General features: G+C 39.0%; 1 protein-coding gene across 4 annotated transcripts in view; it reads right to left on the minus strand.

Annotated features, from left to right (window-relative positions):
• Positions 1 to 20,402, minus strand: part of Pdgfd (platelet derived growth factor D) — a 199,201-nt gene that overhangs the window by 134,146 nt on the left and 44,653 nt on the right. For 2 of the 4 annotated variants that reach the window (XM_051177792.1, XM_051177790.1), the window contains exon 2: positions 13,795 to 13,872. The exons of the other annotated variants lie outside the window; for them this stretch is intronic. In XM_051177792.1, the coding sequence (XP_051033749.1) occupies positions 13,795 to 13,872 (78 nt within the window). The remainder of the gene's footprint in view (positions 1 to 13,794; positions 13,873 to 20,402) is intronic. 4 annotated transcript variants of the gene reach the window in all.

Consider the following 20,402-nt stretch of genomic DNA (forward strand, 5'->3'; position numbering starts at 1 on the left):
GAAGGAGAAGGTGAGAGATAAACTAAATGAAGGTATGCAATAACAATGCAGGGGGACCACTCTGCAGGGGCCCTCTTTGGAACAAAGGCCACAGCCTGCTTTTGCAATTAATCCTGTAAATGCTGCCTCCTTTTACACTGTGGCTTCTGAGTTTCACTCCCAGTTGAGACAATGTGTAATTGCTTATGCTTCAAATTAACAGAACCTAAAGTGAAAAAAAGTTGCAATTAATGAGACCTACTTGTATTCCAAACCTAAACGTGTACTTCCTTGACTTACCAGTTTTGAAAAACATAGTTTTCTTACCCGCATACCTTATTAAAAGTTTTGATCTGGAAAGTGTTTATTATTTCCATTTTTTACTATTTTACTTGTGTATACATGAATTTTTTGTTATTCTTGTCTAGCATTGTCCTTAAAATTCTTATTTAGGAGTGTGAAATTTGAACTACTTATAAATAAACATTTCCATGAATTGGTGAGCATAGTTGGTAAAGAAATTCAAAGTAATAGGATACAAAACCTCTGAGAATATAATTGATCTTTTAAGAGTTTGTCTTGAACTTTACTGACAGGAGAAAGTGCCTCATTCCAGCCCATTAATCATATTCCGAAGACTAACGATTAGAAGTTTTGCATAGAGCCATTTAAAATTACATTTAAGAAGTTAATCATGTGTATATGTGTGTTGGGGTATACATGGAATGGCATGCATGTGGAGGTCATCAGCAGAGGGTTTGCAGGAATCGGTTTACTCTATTCAGTATGTGTGTCCTGGGATGGAAACCAAGCAGCTGTCAGCTTTCCTCACTGTCATCTCATAGACCAGAAAAGGACATTTTTATTGCCTGTACAATTCTTTGCTCTGCCTTCTTCATCCAGTGTTTCAAACAAAAAATCATGTGTTTTCTGAATATGTGGCCTGATAGATTTGCTAGAGCAAAATTTTGCTAAAATGTATGGATGCTTTGTTCAATCCTAGTATGCAATTAATATGTGACAGGGAGATGAGAAAAGACGTCACTTTAGTAGATGAAGGTGGACATGATCGTCCATCTCCCCTCTCACCAGATTCGGTATCACCTGGGTTGAGTCTTTGGGTGTGTTTGTGAGGGTGCTTCCAGAAGAGATGCCTGGGAAGGAAAGGCTGGTGGCATCAGCTCTCTCTCCCCCCCTCTCTCTCTCTCTCTCTCTCTCTCTCTCTCTCTGCTTCCTGACTATGAATGCTGTGTGGCCAAGTGCCTCACACTCCAGCCCCCATGCCCTTACAATGATGGACTGCATCCTCAAACCATGAGCCATAATAAACACTGAAGTTTCTTTAGACAGATATTTTATCACAGAAACAAGAGAAGTAATCAACAGAAATAGAAGTACAAATACTTGGATTGTTCCAAATCCTACAAATAATAATAATAATAATAAAGCTGGTTATCTATAATATTCCCATAATTGTTTTTGAAATCTTGTCATATATAGCAGAGTCCTATAATCTGTCAATGTATCAAGTTTAAAAAATGTTTATTGTTGAAACATAACAGCACATAGCTGTTTTGTGGGGAAGGATGACTGACTTTTACAGGGCAATGCCAGACACAATTCATATTCCAAAATTTTGTGTATTCTCTGACAGCAACATAGCTTTGATTTGCTACGATTCCCAAGAACTCCTATCTCTGGAGATCTGTAACAAAAACATCATAATAATCTGAAAAATACTGGGAGAAAAACCCCAAATGTACTGAATTAGACAGTGCTATGCAGAGGCTAAAAATGATCTGATACTTCAGTGAATAAATGAACAAAAGACAAAATTCTTTCAGAAATCTGCTTTCTTTAGTCTCATTGATGTAAACTCCGAAGAGTGAGAAGATAGTAAAGCACTCATTGAAATGACAGAAACCTTACCACAGTGGATTTCAGACATAATATGGAAATATTCCTTTTATAAATGCATAATAGGCTTGACCTAACACTGAGAGGTAACCGTGCGAAGAAGCGTAATGGATGATGATTACAGTTTAACTTTCACATAGAGAAGTGCTGAAGCATATTATTAAGCACACATCCAAAGGTACTGATAAAAACCCATTCTGATATCATCACTGTATGAAACTCTGACTTCAGTCTGTCCAATGGCCATCCCAGACATACTGACAGGGTTCTTATCTTCAAATCTAATAGGTTTCAATATTCTTTACTGAAATCCAAAAGTATCTTGGGTGCTTAAAAAGTTGTATTCTGCCATGTCTGTAGGAGCAGGGGTGTCTTCAAATTCTCTCCCATTCTCAGTCACAGATCTCAGTTCTTCCCACAGTTTGGGGGACCAAATATAGATCATTTACATATACTTAGCTTATTTGTTTTTAGCTATATCTCTTTCTCTCTGTGGTGGATTGAATGAGATGTCTCCCATAGTCTAGGCATTTGGAGACTTGAACCAATTAATGACTCTTTGGGGAGGCTTAGGAGGAGTGGTCTTGCTGGAAGGAATGTGTTAGGGATGGGCTCTGAGTACAAAGACTATGCCATTTCAAATTATCTTTCTGTTTCCTACTTTTAGATTGTGATGTGAGCTCAGCTGTCCTGCTACCATTCTTGGGGGCTGTTGTCATGTTTCTCTGTCATTATGGTGATGGAGCCTTATCCCTCTAGAGCTATAACCTTTTCCTTCCAACTTGCTTTTGGTGAAAATGTTTAATCGCAGTAATAGAGACACTAACTGTGTGTGTACATGACTGGGGGTCCTATACTCTGTACCCATGTTATCCTATTCATGCCTTGATATTTAAATGCTTTTCTAAAAGCAAGAAATAGTCTCATAGAACATGGTGCTGTCATTTCAATCAGAAAACTAACATTGATGTAATATGAAATGTATAGATGCTACAATCCCTCCTTGTCCTAATTATTTCTAGAAAAGTCTAAGATCGCGCACTTGTCATGTCACAGACACACCTTTTTTCCTTTGACAGCTTCTCACTGTTTTCCTCTCATCACACATCTTTGAAGAGTACACGTTAATTATTTCATAGGACAACTGGCAATTTAGGTTTTCATGCTGGTTTATCAAGATCTGGTTCAGTTTATTCTTTAGACAAGAAAAGCATAGAAACCCTGCTGGAATGAAGGGAATGATAGTAATGAAGGACATAGTGTCTTTCAGACTCATAGCTAGCTGATGATGTTATTTTTCAGTGCTTTGTTTAGTTATCCTCTGCCATGTTTTCACATCAAAGTCATTATAACACCATCATAATTAATGCTTATCTTACTATAGGGTACTTGGAAACTGTAAATATTCATTTACTTAAATTTATACTCACTTATTTTATATCCGCTGATGTCACTTACCAGAACTAATTATTTTTATGATTATCATGGCTCAGAAATAGAAGCTTTCTAATTCTATCAACCCATTTTTACTTAATGGAAGACTTTCTCCTGAAGAATGGTAGGTTTATAACCTACCATTCATAAGTGCAATACTCTACCCCCACATTTTTTAAGGTCCCAGGTTTTGCCAGTGGGGACCCCTCCATTGTTGGCTCCTTTAGAGAGAGGTCTTTGGAAATAAAAGCCTAGGTTCTAACTGTACTCATTCATTCTCTCTTTAGTGTGGAATGTGGCAGGCTCTGGGCTTTTTGGAGAACAGAGCTGGGAGATAAATGCATCTGTCTATAATTATTGAAGTGCTATTGCTTTTAAAGTCATGGATATTGTAGGAGAATCTATAAACACCACTTATGAAACAAGAAGAGTCCCTAACAACAATCTACATGTATCCTTACACCCACAGATAAGTGTAGTCCTAGTCCTTCATCAAGGAAATTTCTCTTTGCTACAGACAGAGACCATTATAGAAAAACAATAACCAATCAAAATGCAAATGTATGGTGCCCAGTCCCAGCTGATACATCTGTAAAGTGTTTCCACACCTAAGGGCCAGTGAGCATTGGGGAAGGGATGTCTGTGTGTAGAACCAGAAGGATGGGGAGTTATCTGTGAGACTGTGTCTCCTAGGAATGTCATAAGCTACACCCACACAGTCACACCAATATGACCCCCCAGTGTGAGCTGAATGAGGAGATGCCAAATTAGATGGGAAAAGCCCATGAGGCCTCAACTCTACACAAAGAATGACAGATAACTGAATGTTAAGAGAGGAAGAAACAGTCTTCCGACAGGAAGAGCACACTGATTGGTTACCCAATACCAAATGGCCAGCCCTGAAAACATACATTCAAGGAACATTATATAGACTTACAAGGTTATATTTAGGAAAATACACATATGCATTTGATAATAAGAAAGAAATAACTCGAAAGAAGGTAAGGAGGGGTGTGTGGGACGGTTTGGGCAGAGGAAAGAGAAGGGAGAAGTGTTGTAATTACCTTATAATCTCAAAAATAAAAAAAGTCTCAAAAAATACAAAAATGGCCATGAAGAACAAGAAGGGTCTGTGATTTTCTGTACCCAAAAACCAACATAGGCATTGTTCTCTCCCATGCAATAATTATGTGAAACATGTTACTGACAAGTTTACAAACATCTTTTCCCTAAGGTAATGTTAGCAATATTTAGCTACATAGGCAGATTTTTTTTGGCAAAATATACGAAGCTCTACAGCTTTAAAATATGATTCTAAATCTAAGAGATCTGTCTACCGCCTTACCTCCAAGTTATTAGCTAATATGAAATTGTATTTACTTGACAGAATGATGAAGTAAAGCTGTCCTCCAATTGTCCCTCTCTGTTGCATGGCTATTACACTAGCCTTATCACCTTTGTCTACATCTTCTTTCTCTCACACTTTGCACTGACTCCAGGGTCCTATCACTAGGCCCTAGTCCTCCGTGCTCTGTGATATAAATCTATAATCTATTCCACCGTGCTCTGTGATATAAATCTATAATAGGCATCACACCAGAATTAGTGTGAAAATCCCTTGACTGGGCTTCCTTCTATGGCTCTGTGCTCTAATCATCTGCCATTAAAAGTATTTCCAGAGCTATCTGTCATCACTAATAACATTACCTTTTAGTGTGACTCCATACCAATTTTCATATTTCTCCTCCCAGGTACTCCCCTCACTATCCTCGGGTCCCATATTTCAATCCACGTCTTCATTTCTGTTTAAGAAAGCCAGGTCTCCCATGGCATATCAAGTTGCAGTAAGACTAAGCACATCCCCATGTATTGAAGCTGGGCAAGGTGACCCAGTATGGGCAGTAGGGTACAAGAAACCAGTAAAGGAGTCAGAGACAGCATCTGTTCCTACTGTTAGGAGCACCATAACAGGATCAAGCTACACATCTGCAACATACACAGATGCCCCAGTTCAATCCTATGCAGGCTTCCTGGCTTTCAGTTCAGTCCCTATAAGCTCCTATAAGCTCAGGTTAGTTGATTCTGTGAGTTTTCTTTGGTGTCCTTGAGCCCCTGGCTCCTATAATCCTCCCCCTTCCTTCATAGGATTCCCCAAGCCTGGCTTGTTTGGCTGTGGGCCTGCATTTGTTTCCATCTGTTGCTGCATGAAGCCTCTATGATGACAACTGGAGTAGGCACCAATGTGGTATCAGTAGATAATCAGTTTAGGCTATGTATCCTCTATTTCTAGGGGTATTAGTTGGGGTCATCCTTGTAGATTCCTGGGAGTTTCCCTTGTATGAGGAATGGATAAAGAAAATGTGGTACACCATGAAAGTTGAAGGCAAATAGATGGAACTAGATAAAAAAAAATCATCCTGAGTGAGGTAACCCAGACTGAGAAAGACAAACTCACTCTTAAGTGGATATTAAATTTAAATAAGGAATAATGATGCTACAATGCAAAGCCCCATGGAGGGACCAATGTGGACACATGGGTCTCCCTGGGTAGACTGGGGGTGGGGGAGTAGCAACTTGAGAGATCAGGTTGTGATGGACAGAGGAAGAGAGTACTGAAAGAGACTATTGGGAAGGGTCACATTTCAAGGTACATCACTCTTTAGCTTAAGAATTTTCAAGTGTTTTCATTTAGGGGATCAAGAGGCACTGTTATAGTTTATGGCAGGAATATGTCTCAAAGAACAACGAGGTTTACAGGAGAAGTGCTGAACTTAGGGTTTTTGCTTCACATTTGTCTTTTTCTAGATCATTTTTTTAATAACTGTGGCTTTGATGGAATCTACAGAGGAGCTTTGAGAAAACATCAATGTAAGGGTGTTCAAATCCATACAATATGTGATGTATTTTCTCTGGAAGACTGGCTGTCTCCCCTTAAATCATTTAGATGATATTCTTGAGGCAGTGGGATGCTGCAGGAGGATTTCTAAGCATGGAGAAAGAGGAAAGCAGGCTTGACTTGGAAAGGGGTCACAGAATCCCTGTGAGTGATGTTCCCAGAGCAGGGAGCTCCAGATGGGGTCCTAATGTACTCTAGCAAAGCACGGTGGGGGGAGCTAGAGTCAAGAAGTGGGGCCAGTTGTACATTTTGAGAGAGAGGGAGGTGGAGAGAGAGGAAGGGAGGGAGGGAGGAAGGAAAGGAGGGAGGGAGGGAGAAAGAGAGAGAGAGAGAGAGAGAGAGGTTGAGCACTTTAAGGAAATGCAGTTCAGATAATTCAGGCTTAGGTACTTGAGATCTCAGCCCCCATCACTGCCCCTGAAAAAGAGAAAGCAGGATGGACTTGAATTGGGGAGAGGTTAGGTACCCATATGAGGAGCTCAGCAGTAATGCAGGGAGCTACCCAGAGAAGTCAGACTCATTGGTGTGCCTGATGAAACTGTGCTGCCTTTTCACGTACTTGTACAGAGCATTACAGCTTCCCTCTGCATCTCCTCAAGACCTCACTCAAGGGGCATCTGCAAGGAAAGGCGTCTTGCTAAATACACGCATTTCAGTGTTTTCAGGGCATCTGAATCTCTTGTCATTGTCTCAAAGGAAAGTATGGAATTAATTCACAATGTAGGTTCTCTAAAAATTATGCAGTCTCTCCTGTTCTCCGCAATGGCATTTGAGTGACTAAGAAGCCCAGCCCTGGCTTTCTGTGAGGTGGGCTGTGGAAAGATGCGGTTATTCTGTGGTCTCTATGGATGTAGTCCCTGTCCATTCATGGAGCTGGGCATACAGAAAATGCTGTGATACTAATGGTCTTCCATCACGGGTTTGCCTTCGCTGTAGTGGGATCAGACCACTCAGGGCCATGTTTCTGACTGAGAAGTCAGACACAGCCTCTCTGAATGGCCTTCATACCTGTCGCTATTATGACCTCAGGAGACCACCTGCTTCCATTCTCAGAGTTCAGATCCCCTTTTCTCCTGCAGGGTACGTATTTATTAGGTTTTAAAAAATTATTATTGTTGTCATGTACATGATGAGAGAGAGTGGGAGAATATGCCTGAACATAGGCAGGATCCCACAGAGGGCACAAAAAACCATGGAGCTGCAGTTGCGGATGGTTGTGGCCCAACATGGGCACTGGGGACCAAGCTCAGGTCCTCTGAAAGAGCAGCAAGTCCTCTAAAATGCTGATCCATCTCTTCGGCCCCTCAATAACTGGCTGAATTGCTGTCTTCTTAAAAACGAATGGTACAATTTTATTTCCTCCAGTTCTGAAAACATTGAGACCAGCCTGAGAAATGTGGAAGGAACTCATATGGTCATTTCAGTCTCTGCAGACTATCAGCGGACTCGGATTCCACTGTCTTATAAGTAAGAGAGGGCCACTACTGTGCCTCAGTTACCTCCACTGCTTTAGCAAATTATGTTTGCTCAAGTTGCACATGTGCAATTGGGACAAGACTCTCTCCACTCCACTCTTCTCCTAAAATGAGCTAAATAATTATAACATGAGCTCCTGAATTCCAGCCCTAATTCCAGTTTAAGGACCACATTTTTTCCTCATGATCCCCCTGCAGAAGCTCTGACCATTCTCTAAATATTATGTATTTATTTACGAACATGTGTATGGCTACATGCCATGAGTGTGGGAGCTCCTGTGGATGCCAGGAGAGGGTTGCAGATTCTCTAGATCTGGTTACAGGTGGTTCTGAGCCACATGAAATGGGTTCTGGGAACCAAACTGCAGCTCTTTGCAAGAACAGTAAGCACTCTTAACTACGGGCGTTTCTTTCCATCCCCAAATTAGTATTCGTATCTGATACATTCACAAATGTATTTCTGCATTCTCAAAAGTTCAGCAGCATAAGTTCAAGACAAAGATGAAAAGGTGAAAAGATAATTTCATGGGACCCACGCACACTACAATTTGTATTTCTGAGAGGGACCATATGCCTCTGATATGTTTGTTTTATACATGATTCTGGGGCTACATCACAATCTCTGAATTAAAAAATTAACGGTGCTGACATTTTCATTGCTGATACATAGAAATGTTACAAAATTTCATATGTGTTTTTTAGTCTTACTCAAATTCTATGCCAAATAGGGCTAAGTAAAGTGAAAAGAAGATAGGGAGAGGGTGCCTCTGTAGACAAAACATTCATGAAAGAAGATAGGGACAGGGTGCCTCTGTAGAGAAAATATTCGTGAAACTCTATAGAAAGGCTACCCCATCTCAAGACTGATTCACTCCATGCTTTTTCTCTTAGCCCTATAGACTGACACTCAGAAGCACATATGTGTTACACTCTGTAATAATAGGTATAGATAACGCTGTACACACACCAACAAAGGTGGATAGTAAATTCTAAATAATGTCTTAATAATAGCCATCCATCCCATTTGGATCAGATGCTAGAACTACAGATCCATCCATACCATTCAGAGCATAAGTAATTCAGTTACCACATATGCCCCAGCTCATTTATTCCTTGAACAATCTCATTTAAACATCTACTCTTTTCAGGCACTGTATTGTGTGTTAGCAATAAAACAATGAGCAGAGCACAGTGTTGTCCATGTAAGACAAGTTCTTATTAGTCTTGTGTTTATGAACTAGTGGATTTCAAAATTAATGCAATTTCTAGTCTACAAAGGGAGCATAATGAATATAAATTGCTCACTCTAAGAAGGGGAAGAGGGAAGGGAAGGGAGAGGGATAGATGGAGAGAGGGAGAGATGAGGAATGAAAGAAAAGGTAGCCTGATAGAGGGCACAAAATAAGAATAAATCAAGCTTATAATATGAGAAATAAAGTACTTTTACAATCACAACACATAAAATAAAATTAAGCAAAAAGAAATATTGTATTGGAACCACAGGAAGTCTAAAGAATAACCTTGTCTTACAACATTTTATTGTTTAATTGGGAAACCATACTTATCCAAGGCAGGATTCAATTTAATTGTTAACTGGGTGGTACAGGCAGTAAAGCACTGCAGAAAATGATGGAAAGAGCGATCACTGTGCTCTTTGTTCATAATAAGTATAGCAGTATGACTAATACTTCTGTCAATAAAAGCAATAATGCCAAGGATTATGTGAGAACAAAGAAGCAAAGTAGCAAATATTTAATGTATTAAAACAAATTACACTCTAAACTCAGATCAATGCATGACAAATTACAAAGCTGTGCCTTTTATTTTGTGAGTTGTTCCCTCCCTCAGAGAGAATATAGAAAAAGCATGGGGAGGAAAGGCCTGCCTTTAACTTTATAACTCACCACTGCAACAAAGCAACCTTGTCTGTTAATCACTAAGAACACATTCTGTCCATCATCATTCAGAAACAGCTTACTGAGCCTTTTTATGTGTGTGGTATCATTCCAAGATGGAGAAGTGATGTAAGATAAAAGAATAGATACTTTAGGGACTTCCAGCAAGATTACAATTATGTCTAACATATTAACAAGCCCTCTTTAATCCACCCATTCACCCCACAGCCATGATCCCACCACGATTATATAGGGTTCAGCAAGAGAAAATGATGGAAGCTTGATGGAAAGGATCTTGGGAAATAAAGCAATGGAATGTGGTTTCTGAAATATGGAAAATAGCCATACATAATATATTCACACACATATACATACATACATACAAACATATGTACGAGAGCCATTTCAGATGAGTGGAACATATTGGTCAATCAGAAATAAAATTAAACAATAATAATGACTTTGTATTCACCTTCAGATACTTAGAATTAGGCATCCAGATTTTTTTAAATGAAAATGTCTCCTAAATATCCTTTTCCAACAAATACCTAGGGTTTGCTTTCCAGTTGTCTAAGTGACTTAAGCACGTTTTTAAAACTTTGTCTGAATATGGATTAAAACATATCAGTGCTACCTTATTATTAATGTGTTAGATTAAAATACCTTCCCAAGCACTGGAGAGACAGCCCTTTGGGTAAAGTGCTTCAGGACTGGCATATCTCTTCATGTTATACTGATCATCAACTAAAAGGCTCTGTGTGGCTGTGGATTTTAAAGGCTCTGTGTGTCTGTGGATTTCAATTTCTTTATCTATTGACCTACTGAAGGGCATCTCGGTGGCTCCCAGTCTTTGTCAGTCATGAAAAAAGGCACTAACTGTCCATGCCAGAGTTTTCACATGGATGACTTTCATTCAGCTCCTTCTTGGTAATTGCCAAAGGGTTTGTGATTTTGTTTCAATCAGTTACTTTAAGAACAGTTCAGTATATAAATAATATCTTAGTGGATTCAGAAGAGAAATTGGTTTTCATTTATTTATGAACTCTGACAAGGAAATACCCCCCAAAGCACCGTGCGTAAGTCCAGCAATATGCTGATGGAGTAGTATTTTCAGGCTGCTGTTGATAGAGAAATTCATTGCTAATATTTTTGGTGAGAGGCGAAGTTGCCTGTTTTATGTGACAGATTGAAAACCCCTTGGAATGCATGTTCAGCTTGTTATTTAATGTCTTGGAAAAAATAAGTCATCAAACGTTATTTTTCTTTCATCGGGAAACCTATAATTCCTATCAAATACCAAATGAACTAAGAACCACAAAGAATATACAGTCCCTATGATAAACTCTCTTCATTCCAACTGTAAAATTTCACTTTCATTGTAGTTATGGTGGCATAAACAATGAAGAAGAGTTCAATTTTGCAATTGCAGCAGCGGGTAAGAATATTCAGCTATAAAAATTCTGCAGACGCAACCATGTTTACAAGGACAGTGAGATCAGCCATTTACACAGGTCTTTGCTTTCCTGCTTTCCATCACAATATTTTGCATTTTACTTTCCAGAGAAGAACAATTCATATCCAGGTTTGAATATCATATGCAGAAAATAACTCCTACATTCATTTTTACAATTATTAAAATTGGTTTAAATCAATGACCTTTGAAATAGCCAGTTGCATAAAATCTTCATGTTAAGAAAAACCCTTTGGGCATATGAAGAACACCAAGTTTTTCAAGGCAAACACACATTAATTATAGCAATGAATTTAATTCACAAACTTTTCAATTTAGTTTTTGACTATTAATGCTGCTATTTTTTTTCTTTTTCCATTGTTAGCTTTTATATTCCATTTTCAATTATGTGTATGCATTACATGTGTGCAGGAGTGTGTGTATGCATTACATGTGTGCAGGAGTGTGTGTATCTACAGAGGTCAAAAGAGGGTGTCAGGTCCTCTGGTGCTGAAGTTACAGGCAGTGATGACGATGTGGGACACTCGCTTCAGGCTCTGGGAGAATATCATACTTTTGACAGCTGAGCCACTTCTCCAACCCCACTTGTTTATTTTTGAAGCGATATTTCCTATTTAGCCCAGGCTGGCCTCAAACTGGTCACCCTCCTGTCCCACCATTCGGGTGCCAGAATGAGAAGGATGCCTACCACTCCAAGTTCATAGGGCTGTTAGTTGTCGACAATCTTTGTCTCGGTTGCTTAGCAATCAGAGTGAATTAAGTTTAAATTGCCTGCTATAGTTGGAAAGTGAAATTTCCCTTAGGTTCATGGTGGGAATTCTCTTTATCTATCTTGCAGCGCTATTTGGAAGCCTGGAGTTCCTTTAAGTGGGTAGGATCTTTCTGACAAAAGTAGGCTCCTAAGGGAGGGCATCTGCACCTTAAATCTCTGGCCTGTAGTAGTCTGAACTTGCTTTATGCTTCCTGGAGGGGCCCACATATGGAGGCATTTCATCACACCTTTTCTGTTACAGTGGACTGAAGTCTCTGAAATCATATAACCAAATAAAACTGTCCTTTCTCAGGTTGTTTCCAAATAGGATATTTTTTTGTAGAGACAAGGATAAGAAATCTTCATATGATGTCTTTGCTGCTGTTGGCATGCAAAGAACGAGTGTTGACTTTGGCCCTACTTACATCACATAGACACATGAGCAAGTATTCCAGGTCTCAGCCAGGTGTTAGGTGTCCTTCTCTGACAGCATCGGATACAGAAGATGGATTAGTTATACCTAGCTGTCAAAAAGTAGTTTAAAGAAGGGATGGCTTGATTTTACTCATGGTTTAAAAACACTGTCCTTTAATAGGGAAGGGAATGGTGGCAGAAGCCTGAGAAATCTGGTCACCTTGTATCCACCTTCTAGAAACATGGAGAGTTGATTGGTGCTGGGCTCACTGTATTCTTAATATTAGTGTAGGAGCCCATTCCATAGACTGGGCTAAGGTGATCCCAAATCCCATGAAGTTCAGAGCCATGATTCACTATCATAGGAGACTTCTACTCTGATGAACCAAACCTGGATAGTTTCACATCTGTCCTTGGGTTTCAGAGCCATGATTCACTAACATAGGAGACTTCTACTCTGATGAACCAAACCTGGATAGTTTCACATCTGTCCTTGGGTTTCAGAGACATGATTCACTATCATAGGAGACTTCTACTCTGATGGACCAAACCTGGATAGTTTCATGTCTCTCCTTGGGTTTCAAAAATGCTTGTCCCTTATATGAACTTCACTTATAAGTCATTCTAATATTGGCCTTAAACATTTTCTAAGAAGAATCCTTTCTAAGTTTGCTTGTAATTTTAACCATGTAGATTATAGTTATACCATTTTTCTTATAGTTACTAAAATTTCTAGTAACCTTTACCCAAAATTGGCCTGCTGAGACTTTTGATTGTTCATCTCAAAGCCCAATTAAAAAAAAAAAAGTAGTGTTAGGTCTTATTTTATCAACAAAGCTCATAAAAAGGCATTATTTTTATTTTACTACACATGATATAATGGGTAATATCAGTTTTATTATAAGAATCTTTAAGGTCTTCATCAGTTATCAATTTTTTGAGGTCATTGTAAATCACCTACATAATGTGTAAATCTCATCTCATATTTATTTCATGTTAACCATAATCCAATAATTTTTTAAACTCTGGAGATCTTTACAGATTAATTTTAAAAGTTTGAAAATAACAGGTTAGTCATAGGAGAATTAGAAACAACAATAGACGCTAGTTGAAAACAAAACATTGAATAGAACAAAAGATGGGGGAAAAGAATTATAGCAAGGTCAAACTATGTGGTTTCTAAGAGACAAAAGCATGTATCAGACATGCTGTGGAGAGTCCTAGGACATATTAACATGTGAGACATCTGAAAGCAAGCAGAACCCCTCATGTGTTAGTGTTTTACTGAGCTCTGACCATATTCACTGACCTGCACATGCTGGCAACACTGGACATCCTGATAGCTCAAGTCAAAATTTTCAAGTACTAATACACAGAAAATATGGTTGTTGCCCAAAGTTCCAAATAACAACAAATCAAACAAAATATGATATGATTCCAATAGGAATATATAAATTTTATTTATATATATATATATATATATATATATATATATAAATGCTTTAGACAAAATACCAGAGTATAAAAAAACCTAGAAAGCAAAAATATTAAAATTGACCAACCATTTTGGAGATTGCAGTCTGTGACTGGTTGTCCGGAAGAAGGGCAGCGTCTCTTAGTAGGACAGCATGTTGCTCTGGCTGTATTGGTTGAAAAGAGACAGGAAGGACTATAATACGTTTAGTCCATGACGATTATGCACATCCAAATACTACCTAAGGGCTCTCATTCCACCTCTATTAATGTTCTACCCTTTCAACAGGGCTAAGGGTTCATCCCAGACCTAAACTTCAGCACTAGAATGACTTAGCATGGAAGTAGGTTCCTCTCACGAGTCTGCACGTGTATCTTGAGACAAATTGCTGAGTCGTATAAGATAATCTACTCTTATAGAAATCCTGATAAAGTACACAACACCCAGTTACATTTGAATTTTAGGGAATGAACTGTCCATTCAGAAGGGGCTACAGCAGCTCAAATCACACACAGATGTTATGAATTCAGCCATGCAACTGCAAACTGACTAAGCGTTTTCAACACTAAGAATGTTGATCCGATTTAAGCCGAAGACGAGAGTGTATGGAAAAGCAAATTCACGGAGCCTATCTGTTTCCAGTTTGGGTGGGCTTCCCATGATCTTGGGTCCAGGCTGGTGAAGTGTCACGGTGCGAGCTGAACCAAGAGAACACAGAACATGGCTCGGGGGCTGCCTTATATACCATGGTCAACTCCAAGGAAATCCATTTAAACTGAGACTAAATTATGAGACAGAATCAGAGATGGAAGATGGGGGCACAAGTTTTAGGAGGAAGAAAGGGTTGGAGCAAAGGTTTGGAATTCATTTTAAGAAGAGTGCAGTGAAATGTAGTGAAGGATAAGAGAGGTGGGTTCCCAGGTTTCCACAGAGATCCTTTCTATTCTCTTTACCTTTGTTTTAGTTAATAAAGCATCACTCTCTCTCTCTCTCTCTCTCTCTCTCTCTCACACACACACACACACACACACAAAATTTTCCCTTTCTTTGTGATTGTGCCTTTGTAGTGTATGTATGTTGGTTCACATATATGTATTGCTATGTGTATCTGTGCATACATGTGTGGAGGCCAAAATTCAATACTTAGTGACTTTCTTAATCACTCTCCACCATATATTTTGAGACAGTATCTTCCACTAACCCTGGGCCTCATCACTTTCATTAGATTGGCTAGTCAGGAAGTCCCATAACCCACCTGTCTCCTTCTTCCTAGCTGGGAGGGGGGGTTAGGCTCCCATGGCTGACTGTTATGTGGATGATGGGGATCTGAACTCAGACTGTCATGTTTATACATCAAGCACTTTAAACAATAAACCTCTATGCCTCTGTAATTTTCATACAACTAAATTTTTATTATCTAATTGTAAGGTAATTATAAGGCAGTTGTATCATTTTAATACATAACCATACATGTATTATATAATCTGGTGTGCTCTTCTCTCAATTATAATTTTTTACATACTCATAACACATTTTAAAACTGATAATGGTAGGGCACTATTAACTTACATACATCCCTTATTCAAATTTCACTGTTTTATAGTAGATGGTTTTTTTTGGGGGGGTTGTTTTGTTTGTTTTGGTACATAGATGTAGAAGTTGGCTCTCATTTATAAATGTGGATAAGCACACAACAATGCTGTTATTTCACCATGAAGGAACACTATGTATGATGGTTTGAATAAGAAATGTTCCCATAGGTTCGTCATGCATTTGAACACTATGTTCTGTGTTGCTATCTCTGCTTAGGGAATGGGGTAACTTTTAAGACCTGTACATAGTCTTGCAGAAAGAAATAAGCTGCTGGATATGGCCATTGAGAGTTTATAGCCTTGCTCCATTTTTCAGTTTACGTTCGTGGCTTCTTCTGTGACGACATGTGCTCAGCCAGCTTTCTGCTCCTGTTTCTATGCTAAGCCTTCCTCACTATCATGGGTTTTCCTCTGGAACTGGAAGTGAAAATAAACTCTTTCTTCCCCAAGTTGCTTTTGGCCATGGCATTTTATCACAGCAACAGAAAAAGTAACTAGTGCCTATGTAAATGAATCACTTCCTTCAAGCATGTCAGTTACTTGAGATCCTGATTGTCTGCTGCAAGATTCAGGCACTTCAATTTTCTTGACTGCCAGGTAGTGTCCCAGGGATGGATGCACCAGTTTACCCCTGCATCTGCTTTAGGACAGTTCTGTTATCTTTGTATACCAGAATAATACCAAAGATTCCAAATGTCTTCAGGTGTGTTGTAGGTGCCAAGGTTTACCATGCTAGAATCTAAAACGAAATCTTAAAATATTAATTTACCTAAAAATTAATGCTAAGCTCATTACAAATAGCAGTGTGCGTATGAATGTTTGCATGTGTGGCATATTGCATATGTGTTTGCAAGCTCATTTATTTGCATCTACGGTAAGGTGGAGAGGCTAGAGGTCAGGAAGTTTTCACTATTGCTTTTCACATTATGTTTTAGGAAGGGTTTCTCACAGAATTTGTAGCTCACTGATTCAGCTACACTTTCTGACCAATTGGTCCCCAGAATCCTACTATTCTCTTCCCCTTTCACATTGGGGTCTCAGAGGGGTCCCACAAACAGTGGGGTCACTGGGGGATAGCCCAGACAGTATGGTTACAGAGGGGTGTGCCCCAGAGGGTGGGGTCACAGGGGTGTGCCCCAGACAGTGGGGTCACAGGGGCGTGCCCCAGACAGAATGGTTACAGAGGGGTCCAACTGTGGGGATATAAAGGGGTACCACTGCATCTGGTTTTTATGTATTTTCTGAGATTTGAACTCAGATCCTCATGCTTTCTCAGTGAGTACTTTACCCAATGGTCATCTCATCAAGCATACGTATTATTTTTATAAATTCATATGTACATATATGCATATATATGTATTCATTATATACACACACATACACATACACTGAAACAAAAGCAGTTTAAGAATAGAATGGTGTTGCTTTTCATGTTTACACAAATGCTGTGAGATAACCCTTCTGTATGCTATGAATGTATGTTGTTCTCATTGGTTGATAATAAGAGCTGCTTTGGCCAGCTGGTGGTGGCTCACACCTTTAATACTAGCATCTGGGAAACAAAGGCAGGTGAATCAATGTGAGTTCCATGCCAGCCTAGTCAATAGAGCAAGTGCCAGGACAGGGTCCAAAGCCTCACAAAGAAATCCTGTCTTGAAAAACAAAAACAACAGCAAAATAGCTACTTGGCTTATAGCAATGCAGAATATAGCTAGGTGGGAAAGCCAAACTGAACACAGGGAGAAGAAGGATGGAGTCAGGGGGAGATGCCGGCCACCGGAGCAGCAACATGTACTAGGCCACAGGTAAAGCCATGGGCCACATGACAACACATAGATTAATAGAAATGGGTTGATTTAAATGTAAGAGATAGTTACTAATGAGCTGCAGGCCAGGCAGTTTGTAATTAATGCTAAGCCTCTGAGTGATTAGTTGGAAGCAGCTGTGAGACAGAGAAACCTCTGTTTACATACACGTATGCAGTGTGTGTCCTAAGAGATGATTTTAGGATTCTCACATCTGCATTCAATATGTTTGAATATCATATGTCCCTTGACCTTTGAGGAACCTGCCTGAACAGTGATGAAAGGAGGAGATGAGGGAGAAGAATTAAAAGGTGCCTTAGAAATATTATACAAAATGTTGTGGCCTCATAGAACAATGTGCAGAAGTAACAAGGACCCCTGAGAATCCCTGCATTCTTAGATAATAAATAATTGTGCCTATAAAGAAAAAAATCTACTCAAGAGTCATAAACCAGTATTCTGATTTGATTCATACATTTCCACTGATAACTTCTCTGGATTCTATGAGCACATGAATGTCTAGATTCAGGGTGGGGTAAATGGGATTTAGGAGAGACTCAAGTTTATCACTTAATCGTGATGCTGTCTTTGGAAGGGAATATCCTTTGTGTAAGTGGGCTACAATGAAGACAGCATGGTTTTGGTATGTAGAGTTTGTATTCTCAGTGATGGGTGAAATTGTGGGAAATGAAGGAAAGAAAATAAACAGTTGATTTACCTATTTTGCACTTGGGTGTTGGTGTATAGAACCATGTCCTGAATAGCAGCAAAATTTGGAGCAAGTTATGCAAAAAAGAGAAGTTTTCAGCTAATAGGCTGTATATCCCCTGTATCTTCCAAAACTGTTATTTTTTACTAGCCAGTTATAATCAATGATTCTATTAAGGAAACTACATGTCTTCACTAGCCCAAAATATTAAAAACAGAAGACTATCACTAATTGAAGACTTAAAAGGTAACTTTATACCTAGGCACACATAAATGTTTAATTCTCAATTCCACTTTTACTCTCTACACTTTGTACATTGGATAGAAACTAACATTGCTTAAATATGGTACAGTTCAGGGGAGACACTAACAGCAGGTGAATATGCCACTCAAACATCAATACCACTCACTTTTTCATTAGCTGTTTGTCTTGCTCTATTCCTTTCAAGGATGAAATGTAAACAAGATCACTTAATTGAAGTAAAAGCTAAGCCACATGTTTAGAGCCAGCGGTGATCAGATGTGCAGCAGATTCATAAATACCTGGCCATACTGTCTCAAGTATGCCAAATAATATTCCCTAGTACATTAACATTACGGGGAAGACTCTAATACCTCAAGAGTAATGTAAAAAAAAACAGTGGTAGGGTTGCTGGACTTTGCTTTTTAATACAACCCTCATCACTCCATTAATTATCAAGTTTTTAGTGTCTCTGTTCCTTCATCATTTCAATATACTTGACATGAGTTCTTTTTGTTTGTTTTGGTTTGGTATGGTTTGGTTTGGTTTGGTTTTTCGAGGCAGGGTGTTTCTGTATGGCTTTGGAGCCTGTCCTGGAACTAGCTCTGTAGAGAAAGCTGGCCACAAACTCACAGAAATCAGCCTGCCTCTGTCTCCTGAGAGCTGGGATTAAAGGTGTGGGCCAACCATGGGATTGACACAAGTTCTTAGCAAAACAAAACTTATATCTAAATTATTTTATTACAACCATCCTGCACTCAAACCAAGCTATCTGCGTAGAGCTTTCTGTAACCTTCTCTGCTCATACAGAAGTGTCCAGTAACATTAGGAGACTCAGCCTTCCTGAAGACAGGCTTTGAAACAATCTACTTTCAGTATAAAGAATCTTTGAGATAGAGCAGCTTGTACAAGGGTGGGTGCTGGGATTTTTTGTGAGTTAGAGAATTAATTAAACTAGAGTTGGAATCAGGGAAGGGAATATTACTGTATCTTCTCCCCACTGAGGAACACAGACGGTTCCCTAACATGCACTTGCATTGATAAAGCCACATTGTAGGAGCAACTTAATTAAGCAACACATGATAGTTTAACTAGGATGCCCTCAGATTTCTAGGCATTGAATGTAGGTTTGATGTTAGAAATTCTTAGAATATACAAAGAGAAAATTCAATTGTAAAAGTAAAATACTAACAGGAAGAATGTCAATGACAATCAGGTTGTCACTTAGAAATGCCAAGTACTATTAGAAGAATATTTACAGCCCCCATGAAGTTATCTTTTTGATTTGATTGATAGAAAAATGGGTCATGTCTGAGTTTGGCCAGCCCATGAGAATATCTATATTGGTAATTATTCAGAGTTTCAACACCAAAATGCAGCCTCTTACTTTAAGGGGAAACAATCATAAATCTATTTTTTGATTTATTTTCCTTTATGCGGATGTATGTGTGTCTGTGTGTTGATGTACTTGTACATGCGGTCACCACGGATGCAAGGTAGCTGATTCCTTAGGTGTGAAAGGAGACAGGTGTTGTGAATTAAAACTACCCCTGAGAGCCTTGGAGCCAGACTTATGTATGAATAAAACAGGACAGGCATCGTTTTTACAAATATCTTTTCAGTTGGACATACTTAAAAATTAAAACAATATTGAGAATTTTTTCTTAAGTAATTACACTGCAACATCAGCTGTGAAATACATTCTTATACATTACGAAATAGGAATAATATGGTCCCTAACTTATATCTGAGAAAAAGGATAATGTGTTTCATTTCCTTAGCCCTTCTGTAGTTCTACATGGACCACATATGGCCAGTGTTGCAGAACATGCCTGAGAAAACAAGGCTGGGCTAATGGCATTGACAGAATGGAGGGAGGCTGAATAACCCCAAATTGACTGACATTTCATCACTGCAGCAGAGGACTGGGATCCACACTCTGCTTGTGGAGAGAAACTGACAAGCTGCCTGTAATGAATCCATTTTCACAGCTTGCTGAAAAGTTCACTGATAACATCCTCCCAGGAGCAGCAAGCTAAGATGCTGGTTCATGAGTTAGCTTCTGTACTTAGAACAGAGCCTCTACAGCCTATCCAACAAATAATTTTAATGTCCATTATATAACCAATGACTTCATAAGCTTGGTCTTTTTTTATTCTGAAATTGACACCATATTGAGAAGATGACCTAATATCCAGGGACTTGTGGGTGCAACAGACCATGGGGACTGGGTAAGGTGTTAGATGAAATTGCAAGTCATATCTGTCAGGACAGAGATGAATCTGGCTGATAATAAAAGAGAAGCTGATGTGATGTAATTGTTTCTAACAAAACAAGTTGATATAATGGT

This window comes from Phodopus roborovskii, unplaced genomic scaffold (assembly GCF_943737965.1).
Source record: "Phodopus roborovskii unplaced genomic scaffold, PHOROB, whole genome shotgun sequence".
Lineage (NCBI taxonomy): Eukaryota > Metazoa > Chordata > Mammalia > Rodentia > Cricetidae > Phodopus > Phodopus roborovskii.